General features: G+C 35.5%; 1 protein-coding gene across 1 annotated transcript; it reads left to right on the forward strand.

Annotated features, from left to right (window-relative positions):
* Positions 1-2,184: 2,184 nt before the first annotated feature.
* Positions 2,185-13,423, forward strand: CCNG1 (cyclin G1). Its single transcript, XM_034406267.3, has 7 exons — positions 2,185-2,468; positions 3,543-3,803; positions 4,860-5,113; positions 6,160-6,238; positions 6,326-6,424; positions 8,854-9,049; positions 11,330-13,423. The coding sequence occupies exons 2-6, from the start codon at positions 3,543-3,545 to the stop codon at positions 9,043-9,045; spliced, it is 885 nt and encodes a 294-aa protein (XP_034262158.1). The 5' UTR covers positions 2,185-2,468; the 3' UTR covers positions 9,046-9,049; positions 11,330-13,423.
* Positions 13,424-15,953: the final 2,530 nt, after the last annotated feature.

Here is a 15,953-nt window from a genome sequence, read left to right on the forward strand (position 1 = left end):
AGATAAGAAAGCCACAGTATAAACAGAACACAGCAAAACAGACTGGGTTCAGATTGGCAAAGGAATGTGACAAGGTTGTAGTCTCTTATTTATTCAGTCTATATGCTGAATATATATATATTAAGGGAAGCTGGATTGGAGATGATGTGTGGTTTTAAAATTGGAGGAAGAAACTTCAATAACCTGTGCTATGCTGATGACAGTATTCTGATAGCAAAAAATACAACAGATCTGCAACCTCTAGTAATGAAAGTCAAAGAGCAAAATGAAAAAAAAATGAAACAAATTGAAATATAAAGAACACCAAACTAATGACCACAAGTAGGAAATGTATCCTTAGAACTGATAAAGATAGCAAAGTGATATATAGCTTCTACTTTTTAGATCAACTACTGGCAAGTCAAGAAATGTGCCATACATTAAACTTGATAAAGCAGTCCTGAAGGCCTTGTTAAATATATTCAAATGTCATATGTCTATACCTACAAAAATGAAAACTGTGAAGACATAGTATTCCCTGTGACAATTCCCTTTTGCTGTGGAAGCAAAAGTTAGACTTTGAGGAAGCAGCATAGGAAGACTATTGATGCTTTTGAACTTTTATTTTGGATAAAACTCTTGAAACATTATGGACAGCCAAGAAAACAAGCCAATGGATCATTGAACAAAATCCAGAGTTTTCATTAGATTGGGCTCAAATTTATTCATTTATATATTTATCTCACACTTTTATTATTTTAACAAATAACTCAAGGCGGCAAACATATCCAACACACCTTCCTCCTCCTATTATCTCCACAGCAATCTTGTGAGGAGGGTTCAGCTGAGAAGAGAGAGTGACTGGCCCAAGGTCACGCCACTGACTTTCATGGTTAAGGTGACACTTGAATTCATGGTCTGCTTTTCAGCCTGATTCTTTAAGTACTAGACCAAACTGACTTTTTTTAAAAAAAATATCCTAAATTTATCCTAACTTTTTTTTAAAAAAAAATATCCTAACTCAAAACACATTATGTGAAAACCTAGCCCTCTAGAGAAAACTTTAATGCTGAGAAAGATGTAAGAGAAGGACAACCATTAGCAAAGTGGATGGATTCAATTACAGTGGTGATTACTACACTGTTGGAAGACCTGAAAAGACCATGTTAGGGAAAGATGGTCAGGGAGAAAAATCTATCCTTGTGGTTTTTAGGAGTAAAAAATATTTGATGGCACCTAATCAAGTCATCAATCAAAGCATACTGTATGTCATTTATCTGGGAGTAAACTGTACTGACTTATTCGGAGGGTGTAGGTACTCTTTATTCCTTATATCCTTTCCAGACTTCTGTTCTAGAAAGGCTATAGTCAGCATGTTGTACAAAATAATTGTTCTTCTTGGACCTTTTTAAAAAACTGAACCAACAGTCCTGGGATTGGCAACAAACTGTGATGTTGGTAAGTTTATATTCCATACTAAACCAACACCTTTCTAAAAAGTCGACTTTGTGATTAAATGTAATACATAAATCAAGCCTGCTGACAATCTATTTCTACTCCCCCCCCCCAAGACAGCAACTTATTATGCATTTTCAATTGACAGCTTAACCATGTGATGCAAATTCTTAAATAGTGTCACCCGCTCAAGTCTTCTGCAAACATGTATTGCTGTCTATTATAGATGGACACAGGACGTGACTGCCAGGTATTATTTATGACAAGCCTGTAATGTACTGCGATTCTATTACTTTCATACAGTAGAGGTTGGAATGATCGTCATAGCAATTTGTCCGATTGTCTTGTCTGAAAGGAACGCCTGAGTAAATATCACCTGTGATATTGTGGTTGTGTAATTCTTTCAATCACTCAGTCGTACTGCGACGGGTAAAGAGGGCTTGTGGGGTGGGGTTTCCTTTCCTAGGATTACCTCTAGAAAAACATTTATCATACAAATCTACCTTAAACTGAAACAAAAGTTAACTCTCTTTCTCTTCCCCCCCAAACTCAACGGAAAGTCGGTGGTCGCGGTACTAAAAGACGAATGAAGACATTAAAACGCACAACAGACGCGCAATTCCAGCTCCATATAACTTTTCAGTTCACGATTGGAGCAAATTGCGGGCTGAGAGGCTCTGATTGGTCTACTAGATTAAGACAATAGCCAATCAGAAGAACTCTCATTTTTTTTTCTATAAAAGCCGGGGCGGAGTTTAGAGTAAGCAGAAGTAATGCCTGTAGAATCTAGATTTCACCGGAGCTGAAAGAGGTGGGGAACCTTCGCGTGATTTACTCCCACCACCACCACAAAGCTGCAGACATCTACTCTAATTCTGTGCTTTTGTAAAATAAATAAAAGGCTAATTTATTTTTTTAAAAATCTGGAGGTAGCTATTTATATATTTATTTTTTAAAAGTCCATAGTTTATTTTTTGTTTCAACTTGGATTATCTGAAGACTCTCCGACCGCCTGTATTTTTCTTAGGATAAAGGTAAGAGGCTGGAATTCCGGGAGCTGGGCTATTTATTTCACCATACAATAACTCGCTCCTACTGGCGAGTGGCTTGTTAGCGTGCTGTATGGGTCGAGAGAGCAAGTCCAGACATGTCTTTGAACTTGGTGTCGTTAATAGAGATAACTAACTTGACAGGGTCTACTTAAGCATAATAATAATTCCTATGTCTATCAACTTTGTATTATGTCTATGAAGTAATACAAAGGGGGCAAGGGGGGGAAGAGAGAACCAGGAGTGAAAGGTTTGCTATATTTTCCAAATAAGGATTCCCGAAAGGAAAGTGAGTGAGATAAAGCCAGCTGTGCTAGAGAATGTTATTAAGATGTTACTTGATACATTCATTTGGTTAAACTTGGTCACACTTAACTCGGTGTCTCTCAAACATGCCCATTTAGCTGTTTGGCAGCTCAGTCAAGTCCAAGGTTTCTAGAAGCCGCTAGATAGTGACAGGCTAATTTAACAGATTTATTATGTAAGGATCCTCTAATAAATTATGGTTAATCTTTTCCTACTGGGAGAAAGCAAGGATTTCCTAGTGAGGGGAGTCAGGATAATGTTCACAGCAGTGCTCTGTAACTAATACAGAATTAATGGACTGGTAAATAAATCCTAGGCTTCAACCTATTGTGTGTGCTGCTCTTCACAATGTCTTAAAAGCTTAAATTATAGGCCATTTATAGAATTACTGTTTAAATATTTCACTTTTTAAAAATTAAAGAAAATATAGAAATATAATGAAGGTGGGATCATGATATATGAAAAACAGCACTGTGGATACAATGGCTCTGTTACAACTTTAATTCATATTTGTATTTTTAACCTCTTCAGAGGCTCGGTTTATATACTCTATTCAATTAATCCAACCATTTCTGCTCATTTTCCCCTTCTTGTTAAGCTTCATTTTGTTTGTGCATTTTGTGTTACTTCTGCAAATGTTACATATGTGGTTAAAGAGTAGACGTGCAGCAGGATCTCTGCAGCTTTGCTGAAAGGTGCAAAAGCAAACAAACTTCTCTAAGTGTTTTGCTTAATCTAAATTTTGTATTTCAGATGATTGATACCTTTGCAACAAATGGGACTGAGTTACTAGTGCAGCTCAATGGGTTGCTTGAGCAGGAATTAAGATATCAGCCAAAGGTCTCTGGCTTGCGAATAATTGAAGCAGCTCATGATAATGGGCTCCGGATGACAGCAAGATTGCGGGATTTTGAAGTGAAAGACCTGCTTAGTTTGATTCAATTCTTCGGCTTTCGCACAGAGACGTTTTCTCTTGCCGTGAATTACTTAGATCGTTTTTTATCAAAAATGAAGGTAGGTTTTTAGAGTATGAATTTACAGTATAAGCCAGTTTATTTCTATTTTGACGCAAGTCTTCACAGATTACTGCTAATTTGGTTTTCAGCTGCCAAAGAAAATTTTATCACTACAGCATTAGTCCTAATGTAATCCTAACATGCAGTTTTGCCATGTAAATCTTTTTAACTGGAATCAACACTTATTTTTAGCTGAATATATAGTATATAAACAGCTCATAGATGGAGCATTTACATCAGAATTTATAGCAGCTAGTATGGCTTAATATCATTACAAATACCAACTGCATTTGGACTTTTCAGGATGTTTAATAAGGACCAACAAGGGAACCTACTATGATTATTTAAAACTTTTCCTTGCCAGTCTTATTAACAGTACCAGAGTGTTTTTTTTTCCTTTTGGTAAATGCAGATTATCCTTTCATAGCCTAGTACTAGATTGTTTGACTGCAACTCCCATAATTCTCATGGTGTCTGTGGTTCCTGGAATCTCTAGTTCATTGCAGAAGATTGTCTTAATAGATCTTTCTGTTGCCTTATGCAACGTACATTGTTTCAAGCTTCTGTACCTGTTTTTGGAGAAGAGACTGAATGGATCTGTGTGGTCTTTAAAAGTTCTGGGTTCTTCAGTGAAGCAAAGATGAGAGAAGTTCCAAGCAAATGCATCCCTCTAATAATATGTTTTAGAAAGTGCTATTTTAGATGGGTGGGTGCCTTTCTGACCATTATACTGAACTAAATTACTTTGAGGGATAATGTACAATGATAGGTGCTTGATTGATGTTGAACAGCAAGACATGAAAGCTTACTTTTCTGAACAATAGACAAATTAATTGCTTGGTACCAAAGTGGTTCCACACTGGGAATTCTTATTTTCTTGTAAATAAGCACACTAAAAGTTTAAAACATAGCATAGTAGAAAACAGATAGCCCAATCTTAACATTTTTAGGTCAAAGGTTCAATGGACTTACATAATATTTACTTTGTAGGTTTGCAATGTGTATATAAACTAAGTATATTGTAACTTCAACTGAAAGTCTTTTCTTCTCCTAGGTGCAGCCAAAACACTTGGGCTGTGTTGGCTTAAGTTGCTTTTACTTGGCTGTGAAAGTCATGGAAGAAGAGAGTAATATTCCACTAGCTACTGACTTAATCCGAATAAGTCAGTATCGGTTTACTGTTAGTGACCTAATGAGAATGGAGGGAATTCTTTTAGAGAAGCTACATGGAAAAGTAAAAGCAACAACTGCCTTCCAGTTTCTGCAACTTTATTGTTCAATTCTGTGTGACAGCATCAACTGTGAAAGGTAAGTGTCTTTTTCTGGACCAATTTGGAAGTGTCAATTCCTTTAGACCAAAGACAAATTTATGGAGAGAAAATGTCCTATGTTGCTAGCAAGGTGTGGTAAATATCCAAGAATTCCTTTTTAAAATAATCCAGGTGTGCATTTGCAATTCAAATTTTAATCATGGGGTTGAAACCATTAAACAATACCAAATATATGTACGTTATAGCAGACAGACATTCTGGTTTTAAGAGGTATTGATATTTATAAGACTGTGATGTACAATTCTATTAATCCCACACAGCAGTTTGAAGTGTTATTAGAATCCCATCAGATTTAACCTATCTGAAACAGGGTTGAATAAATACCACTTAATACATTTGTGTAAATCCAGTATTCATTCTTGCCATGCCATCATAGTTAGATTACAGTAGTGGTTACACGGTGGAACTATTTCTCCTTGCCTCTTAAATAGTAACTTTCTGTTAGGGGTCTTTGAGGTTTCTAGAAAAACATTTTCATACAAATGTAGCTAATCTGCATGCAGATAAATGCAACCCAGTTAACTCTCTTTAATAACCCGATTTACCTCAATCCTGCAGAATGCAGTGGAAAATGTCCTTGTGTAGCTTTGATCATAGTGCAAGAACTGCATGGATGAACCTAATGAAAACAGAAAATAAAGGGCAATCAATATTCAATTTTGCTAATCCTCTGTAGTTACTCACTCTCTACTCAGAGCAAGTTTCTGAATAAAGGTTTATGATTTATTTACCAAAAATACTCTTCTGTACCTGAATGTAATCTTGGCCTGAACTACTGTTAATTTCTGTTTTTAAATATGGTATGAGTGAAACATGAATGTATTTAGATGATTTTTTTTATAATTTGAGAATTTAGAGCTGTGTTGTTAAATATTAGGTAATGTGCATTTGATTTAACTTAAAAAAATCCACTTTATGCTGTTAGTTTTTCATATCTTCTACCTACTCAGTTTATTTTTTACTTTGTGCTAATCCTTATATAAACATATTGAAAATCAACAAATTAACCTTTGTTTTATACAGGAACGATAATCTTAAATTAGAGAGACTTGAAGCCCAACTAAAGGCCTGCCACTGCAGACTTATTCTTTCAAAAGCAAAGGTATGGGCTATGATTAATTAATGATCAATTCAGTTTTGTAAAAGCTTAACATATTTGATTGATCTTAATTATTTTATTTTTCACTAGCCTTCAGTATTGGCACTTTCAATAATGGCTCTAGAAGCTGAAGAGGAAAAAGTACCAGAATTGGTTGAAATAATACAGTGTCTCCGAATACATTCCAAGGTAGGCCATAATTAAATATCTGTTTGATATTTACTTTTAACTTTATTAACTTGGAAATATGATGATTGCCTTCTTAAGATAGGTACGTATCAACCAAGGGTGCTTTCAACTAAAAATGTTTGGTTTAGTTTGGTTAGAGGAAGACAGAAATAGCTATCTAAGTGGCAAGAGAAACAGAATAATTTTCAGGAGAATCCTTGCTGACAGTTTTGGGAAACATATTTTTGAAGAGATCTCAAGTATATGTTTGGAGTCACAATTTCAATCTCTTGCAAATATCTTTAACAATAGTTATTTTGCATTTCAACGTTAAAATAACTTGTGTGGCTTAACTCCTGTCATAGCAAATAGTGCAGTTCAGCAGATTTCATTGTTTAATTACTTGTTAAAATGGAATAAAGTAGCTGGCTTAGATTTCCAACCAGAAAGTCCCTTAGTGCTTAGCAGAATGGTAGTTAAAGGGCAAACCTGACACTAGGAAACAGAATATAGTTCTGGATTAAGGGTGCTGATATTTGGGCAGTGGTGAAGGCCAGCTGAGTAGGAATGCTGTGAATGAAAACTTTTACAGCTTATAAATTTAGAAACCTTTTTGTGGAGGTATGGTGAGGTTCATAGGCTAATTCATAGATTAGCCGTGATTTGTTGAATTAGCCCCATGAGGTGGTCCAATATAAACACTAGACAATCATTATTTTCCAGATCACATATTAATTTGTGTGTATGTTCATGAATTTTACTTTATTTGACCCACCTGGTTTTATATATAAATTCATTAATTTTTAGTTTATGGTAGCTCAGCAGACTAAAAGCATTGTGATTAACACCAGCTGTCTTCAATTACTGTAAGTTCGAATCTCACCAGCCTCAAGGTTGACTCAGCCTTCCATCCTTTCTAAGATAGGTTAAATGAGGACCCAGTTTGTGGGGGCAATAAGGTGACTTTGTATAAATATACAAAAGTATGAAGGCTATTGCTTAATGCATTGTAAGCCGCCCTGAGTCTCCAGAGAAAGGCGGCATATAAATCAAATAAAAAAAAATGATAATATCAAAAATGGTAATATCAATATACCATAGATTATGGTATAAAAAGTCTTAAATGGTAATATCAAAAATGTCAGGGCTTTGAAGACCTGCATTTCCTAAAGACCAAATGGAGAACATTTCAAGTCTTAAAACTGGTCATAAACTGATCATTTATTTCTCTCAAAGTATTTGGAAAGTTCAGATTATTCGCTCTGCTGCAATGAAAGAATTGAGTGGATTTAATTGTAGGAAACACTGGCAAGTTTGTGTTTCTGGGCACAATTCAAAATTTTTATAACTCTTAAATTCTTAAATTTGGATTGAAGTTATTTAAATGATATCATTCCTTCTTATGAGTGTATTTAAATCTTTACATCTTTTGGAAGGGCACACCTATTTTTTTAACTATTAGAGATACATTTGGTGAAAGCATGAACCTTTTCAGTTTTATTTTATGGGCTATATTTGCAAATGAATCAAATTTTATGTATGTGTGTGTCAGTAGTGGGTTCCACTTACCTTTGCTACCGGTTCGGAATAGGGAGCGCGCGAGTGTGTGTGCTTGCTTTGCTTGCGCGCTGCGCTGCGCTTCTGCACATGTGCAGAGCATCCATGATGATGTCTGGGTAGGTGGGCGGAGCTTCCCGCCGCCGCCACTACCGGTTATCCCGAATCGGGGCAAACCGGTAGAAACCCACCACTGTGGGTTCTACTTACCTTTACTACCAGTTCACAACGGGATCGCTCGCGCATGTGCCTTGCTTCTGTGCATGCGCAGATCACTTCTGATGATGTCAGGGTCAGTGGGCAGAGCCTTCTGCCGGTTTTACTACTGGTTCTATAGAACCGGTCAGAACCGGGCACAACCCACCACTGCACCACTGGTGTATGTGTATGTATATATTGATACATAAATTTTAACTATTTTTTCTCTGATGTATAACTATATTTTATTGTAAATCAGTAACTTTAACACTAAAGTCTCATTGTTGAGAAATTTATTTGAAAACATACTGTTTTATTTTACATTTTTCCCTAGACAGTGATATATTGCGTACAGTACTGAAATTATTTTTTTAATTATTTACCTAAAACATCTTGCATATATATATTTTATGACAGATACTAATAACTAATTTTGAACCTGCTTGCATTTTGGTGTATTTTCTGGCAATAAATCATTTTTAACCTCATATTTATATCTCCAGAGTTTTATAGTATCTTGACAACCTAAAATCTTATTAAATAAGCTAAAGTTATGAATTGAATAAGTATTTTTAAACTCACACGATAAATGAAAATATGTCAGTTATTATGTGTTATCTGATCAACACTGACATGTATTAGTTGCTCATGAGTGGTACTGATTGGTTTTTAATTTCCCATTTTTTTTCCTCTAGATAAATAGTAGAGAATTTTCCTTTTGGAAAGAACTTGTATCAAAGTGCCTCTCAGAATATTCCTCAAGCAAATGTTCTAAACCAAGTGGACAAAAGCTAAAATGGATTGTGTCTGGTCGCACAGCCCGGCAACTGAAACACAGTTATTACAGAATTGCCCATCTTCCCACAATCCCAGAAACTGGTCCCTAAAACGGTGAACTTTCTAAATGTGTTTTTGACTCTGTGTCATAGGAATAATTTAAAAGCTACACCAAAAAACTTAAATAGAATTTTTAACTATTCTGAATTCTTGAGTTGAAATAAAAATAGTGTAAAAGTTTCAGCAATCTTTTTAGGAATCTGGAAGATATAACTTTGTATGAACAAAAATATGTATATGTATATATATATATATATATATATGGTTCAGAAAAAAATGTCTAGGGATTTATAAGGAAAACATGTTGAAAGCCTATTGAAATCTAGTTTCTGTTCTATATTCTCAAGTTTCCTAATGTGCTTCAGTATACAGGTAGTTCTCGCTTACTAACTGTCCTGTTTAGCCACTGTTCAAAGTTACAAAGGTGCTGAAAAACTTAACTTTAGTTCCTTCAATTACAATTGTCACAATTGTTTCTCTGATCACATGATTATCATTTGAGAGTTTCACAGCGGGTTTCCAGAGTCTGGAGAAGCTGGCAGTGAAATCACAAGTTGTAGTTACATGATGTCTCACTTAGCAACGGCATCACATAGTGCTATAGTGACCAATCCCAATTGCACTCCTGAAGATTACCCATATCCTTTGTTGCTAATATACTTGCCTGCATTGTTCAGTTTAAAACGGCACAAAAAGCTGTTCGTAGTAGATGAGCATGTAATAGTCAAGAGGTAAAACCCTAAACTATGAGAAATATACCATATTTTTCAGAGTATAAGACGCACCGGACTATAAGACGCACCTACCTTTTTTGGTGAGGAAAAGAAGAAAAAGAAATCTCCCTCTGCCTCTGAGCAATTTTGCCTCGTTGGAGCAAACAGCAAACAGCCTGCCTTACTTTCATTTTCATTTTCAACATAGCTTGATTAGCACAAGGGGAAAAAGAAAAATCTGTTCCAGCAATTTACCTCTTTGCAGCAAGCAGCAGAGCCCTGTGCAAAACAGCTGAGAGCAAATCAGCTGAGAGTCGGGAGGCCAATCCAATCAACTTGTGCTAATTAGGCTTTGAAGCTAAAAGGAGCCGTTTTTTTCTTGCTGTTTGCTTGCAAGGAGGTAACTGCTGTGAGGCAGAGGCCAAAGGGTGGGGGCCAGTGGGTGGGCGGGGCTACATTCTGTATATAAGACGCACCTAAATTTTCACCCCTTTAGGGGAAAAAGGTGCGTCTTATACTCCGAAAAATATGGTAAATGTGGAGTTTTCTTACAGTTTGTATGAATATAAATGTACTTTCATACAGAGTCCCCCCTTACCGACTATTTGTTTGGTTAAGACCTGTCTTTGAACTTGCCATCACACCATCCCAATAGTCATGTGATTGTGATTCAGGTACTGGCGCACATTTTACAATGGTCACCGCATCCCACAGTCATGTAATTGCCTTTTGCTTCATAGCCAGCCTCTAAAAAGCAAAGTCAATAGAGAAGCTGTCTGGAAGCTTGCAAGTCTAGTTGAAACTAATTTTGTAAGTGGGTTGTGGCATTTCATTTTATGACTGAGTTGCTTAGCGACAGCTTTGTTGATCCCCAATTGTGGTCAGAAAGTGAGGATTACTTGTAATCTTAAAGACCTTAATTAATGGGAGAATAGAGAATTCACCTTTACAAAACCAGGATCCTTTCAGATACTTTAAACTTTCATTCCAGCAATGCCTTGCTGATAGGGTTATTGCCATCCATGACAGTGCATTCAGCAAAGATTACAGTACAGGTAGTCCTTGACTTGCGACCACAACTGAGCCCCAAATTTCTGCTGCTAAGTGAGACAGTTGTTACATGAATTTTGCCCATTTCACAAACTTTTTTGCCTTTCTTGACACTCAAGTGCATCACTACAATTGTTAATAACATGATTATTAAGTGAATCTGGCTTCCCAATTGACTTTGCTTGTCAGAAGGTCGCAAAAGGTGATCATGTGACACTGGGATGCTGCAACCGTCATAAATATGAGTCAGTTGTCAAACATCTGAATTTTGACCATGTGACCATGGGGATGATACAACAGTCGTGTGAAAAATGTTCATAAGTCACTGGTTTCAGTGTCGTAACTTCTAACGGACGCTCAGTGAACTGTTGTAAGTAGACGACTACCTGTAATACAGATAGTTTTGTTTAATAACATAAAAATGGAATAGTCAAAAAATTAGGATCTTCAAAAGAGATACATTCCTGTTTGTTGTTTTAGAATGCATTACTTGTAAACAATGCTAATTCACCTCATATTTGCATCAGTGTATTTTATGTTACAATAATTTTCAAATTTCTTTTTGATTTAGTGGTAATCCTGAAGAAGAGCAGATGGGACATTGGCCACATATGTTTAATCAACAAGGATATAAGCTTTCTGGTGCTGAAACAGAATTTCTTGGATTCTTCTGGCCTATGGAAAGTCTGATTTCATGAATATTAAACTGCAACCACATTTTTTTAAGCTCTGAACTATACAGCAATATAGTGTGTTGCCACAAGACTTAATTTTCTCAAGGTTCTTAATAAAACTGAAGATTTTTTTTTATAAAGCAATGTTTAGGGCTAAAATACAAACAAGTCAGATGCTTTTGTTTTTATCTGCTTTCTGGAAATGTGAAAACGTGAGTCATAAGCTTGATCCTTAATTCTGCACTTCTGAACTAAATGGTGGTAGAAGATGAATATGAAAATGAACATAACTATCACTAAACTAGTAAAATAGATATGCATGTATTTTCTAGAGAGAGTAGAACATTACTAAGGGAAAGAAAGTTGCTACATCTAATTCATGGTAATGGTAATAATGATTGAGAAACTGTAACTAAGAATTTCAAATCAATCCAAAATTAAATAATTCCTTTAAACTAGAAGTGGGGAACTACGGCCCCTTTATGAGCATGGATGCCTCAGGGATATTGGGAGTTTAAGTCCACAAATCATAAAAGAGTCATAGTTCCCCACTTCTGCTTTAAACCTTGATTCACATTAGAGGTTGGGAATTGAATTAAAGATATGTTAGTCCTAGATCATTCTGAGTTCAAGAGCCAAATTTAGAGATCTGTATTTACAGTGTATTAACATAAAGAATACATTTTTAGCAAGTATCATTACAGTTCAGATTGTAGCCAAGTAAATTTGAAAGAAGTTGGAAAGTCGCTGTGGAAATTAAAGCTGTTTGAAGAATGCAAGTCAGGCACCAGCTGAGAATGTGGGCAATGTCTAAAAATAGAATTAACATTTTAAATTTCTCCCAGAGTGTTTCACCTCAATCTTTAGTTCTGTTTGCATGTACCAAAATTGGTGGGGCAAATTAAGCATGATTTAAGCTCTGCATTTCACTGCAAACTGAAGCTAATTTTACTGCACTTTCCTGGTTTGGATTAAACTTTACAGGTTGCTATTAGAAGCATAAAAAGTTCTATGTTTATATTAAGCATGTATTTTGGGAAGTGTGTCTCTGATTTTGGATTACCATCAAGCTTTCAGTAAAACATGTTAAATCATTTCAAAGCATAGAATTTAGCATTATGCTACTTTAAACAGTTTTAATTCTTTCCAATTTATGTATTCTACCATACCATAGTGTGTGCTGCTTTGTTCAGCCCAAAGTTGGAGTGAATTTTACTAGGAAGAACTATGGGAGCTGATGCTAAAAGCTAGGCAGGATTAAACTACTATTTTGCTCATTCTATTTATAATTATCAGTTGATTCAGATGAATAATTGAGGTGGAATAATTGAGCACAAGTTGTGCATTGCGATTTCTTGAATGTTAAAAGCCTAAGGAAGCAACAGTTGCTACCCAGCAATGACCTGTTAAATCAACTGTCAACATGTTCAATAGCTTTTGGACTTCGGTTCTTTTTAAATCACTTTTTGCAATGTCTGTTTGTAGTTGTATTGTGTTCAATTTAGTATTCTCCCTAAGTACAGGCATTTTACTGGTTGTTTAAACTGCTACAAGAAAAACTGAAAGGATAATGCAACAATTCTTATCTTTTTAATTTTAGCACATATACCTGGTGTAATTTCACATTGTTTACTTAAAGCTGACTGGCTTGTCTTTAGAATCAAAGTAACAAATTTAGGAGACTTACTACAATTACAGAAATCTGAAGACTTGTTTTTGGTTTAACCCAGCATTTGGACAAACCATTTACTTCTACCTCATTGCAAGCTGCTCTTCAGAACAAAACTGATGGGAAGTTTACTCAAACTATCATTTTTATGGACGTTATTAATTGAATAATTGTATCTTATATGCCTTTAGTATTTGAAGATTGAAACTGAACAATGTTCAATATGTTTACAGTGTCAAGAAGGAACAAACTCGTTATCAAAATGTCCTATTATGCCTATAAGCAACAAGAGTACCTTTCAATAAAACACATTGAAATGGAATTGCATGAATTGAATGGCCTTGGATTGTGAAAGTAACTTGCTTAAAGAATATTAAAATGTGTTAATATTTATTGTGTTCTAAACAAGGCTATATGTTGAGATATGTATGCCTGTGTTTACAAGACCTGGTTATGCCGGGTCAGACACATACCTGGAACACACTTTGCTAGCAATCATTGTGGTGCACTTTTGATGCTCTCTCAGCAATTGCAAAGAAAAACTTTCAGAAAATGTAATTTCTGCAGCCTAATAGAATTGATTACAACACAGCTGGGCTTCCGGGAACTTACCTTGTCTCTAAAACAGATCAACTAACTTGGATTTGGAAATGGGTGTTGTGTGAATTCATTTACTCTGTTCCTAGATTATGGATAGCAATAGCACTCACTTATATACCGCTCCATATTGCTTTACACACACTCTGAGCTTTACAACATCAGCATATTGGTCTAAACAGTCTGGGTCCTGGCCTTGGAAAGCTGAGTCAACCTTGAGCTGGTTAGGATTAAACTCCTGGCTGTGGACAATTAGCCTGCAATACTGCATTCTAACCTTTGCACCAATGGTGGTTAGATATTTTGGATTTCAGCTTCTAGTCATCTGAGCCTCTATGGCCAATAATAAAAAATATATCTGGAAGTCCACAGATGATACTAGCCTAGATTTAAGGCATTTAATTTGGAACCCTATCTGTAGAGAATGATAAAACCACGTACAACTGTGTTCAAGGATTTAAACTCCCCTGTTCAAGTAGTACATTTTAGTGAATACTATTTTCCTGCAAATTTGAATGCATAATTATCACAATTGTTTATAGATTCAAAAAAAAAATGTAAAATACGGCAAGTGCAGAAGTCTGGACACTGACTACACTCAATCAGTCATTGTAGAATCAGATAGCATACAAGTTTAAAAAATTACACCTATGGCAGAAATAACAGCTTTCAAGTTTCCTGTAGCCAGCTAAGAATTTCTTCTTGTGGAATTTTTCCCACCCCCCTTTGTAGATTTCTTCCAGCTTAACAATATTTGGTCTCCATTGGCTGCATGTTTTGAGATTTTTTGCAGATTTTCAACAACATTCATCTAGGAATTGAAAAGATCATTCAAAAATCTTCATACTTTTCTTTCCTGTGAGCACATCATGGTTTGAAGATCATTGCCTTGTCAAAATATTTGTTTCCAACATCCTCATATAAGTACCGTTTCCCTGAAAACAAGACATCTCCTCATAATAAGCACAATTGGGCTTTTGAGCACATGCACTAAAATAAGCCTCCCCCCGAAAATAACCCCTCCCTGAAAATATCAGGTAAGACAGCAAGAGTAGCCCTATCTTGCTCCACCCGTCCAAAAATAATAAGACCTCCCCGAAAATAAGGCCAAGCGCTTATTTCAGGGTTCAAAAAAATATAAGACAGGGTCTTATTTTCGGGGAAACTCTACTACTGATAATTACTTGTGACAATGTTATTTGGGCTTGATGTATTTTTTCTTTCCTCACGCTTTGTATTTCAAGTCTGCCTTAGGCATACAAAATCAATTTTATTGATTCCATTTCCTCAATTTGTATAAACAATACAAGTTCTCCTTGTGGCATCTTAATAGCTGAAATAGCAGCCTTGAATTCTTAGCAGACAAAACACTTAGCATTCCCTGGCAATGTACAATTAAAACATACTATAGAACAAACTGAGGTAGTTTAAATCTTTTTTAAACATGAAAATTACTACTTCACTTTACTATAGATAACTAAACATGTCTAAGCATAAAGATACAAAAATTATAGATAGGGCACACATGGTTAGGGAGTGAATCAGACTACAATTAACTCTCATTCTGTTAATTGGATGAGTATATACATGCATAAAGCAAAGTGTGGTGCAACTATTAGAATTTTTCATTACATATGATGTATGTACTTTCTTCTTGCGTATATAAACAAAAGATATATGCCATGTTGTCCAAATGGATTTCCAGTCACTCAATGAGAATTAAGCTCATTGTTTTGTCCTGCCACTGGTTCCATAAACTCTAACATGCTGCAGCCAATTTGGGATGCAAAAGGAAGCTTTTTGGGTAGTCCAGGAAAGGAGCATCACAGGATACAACCCAGATCTTTTTAACAAAAGTGTTACATGCTTGACTATAAATCCACACCTTGGGCTGCAGAAAAATATAATTGTCAGATTAAGCAGAACTATGTTGCATGAAAAAGTTCACATGCTTTAATTATTTTATCAAGTGTTCCAGCCAGTTTGATATATAACACAAAGGTGCCCAAAATCGAAACAAGAAGTCAAAAATCTTCCTTGGCATGCAATAGTTCTTTAAAGTGGCTAAAATGGTTTTCTGAATTTCATTAAGAAAATATACACACTGGAACTCCTATTCTTATAAAGAATGTCAGGGATAAATTTATGAACGCGAAATGGCTTTACCCAAGATTCATATTGCATGTTATGCTTTGAACAGTACAGTTTGGCACAAAATTATGGAAGGTATTAATTATACCAGATTTTAACATTAC

The sequence above is a fragment of the Pantherophis guttatus genome, chromosome 2 (assembly GCF_059756535.1).
Source record: "Pantherophis guttatus breed Tessera chromosome 2, ASM5975653v1, whole genome shotgun sequence".
NCBI lineage: Eukaryota > Metazoa > Chordata > Lepidosauria > Squamata > Colubridae > Pantherophis > Pantherophis guttatus.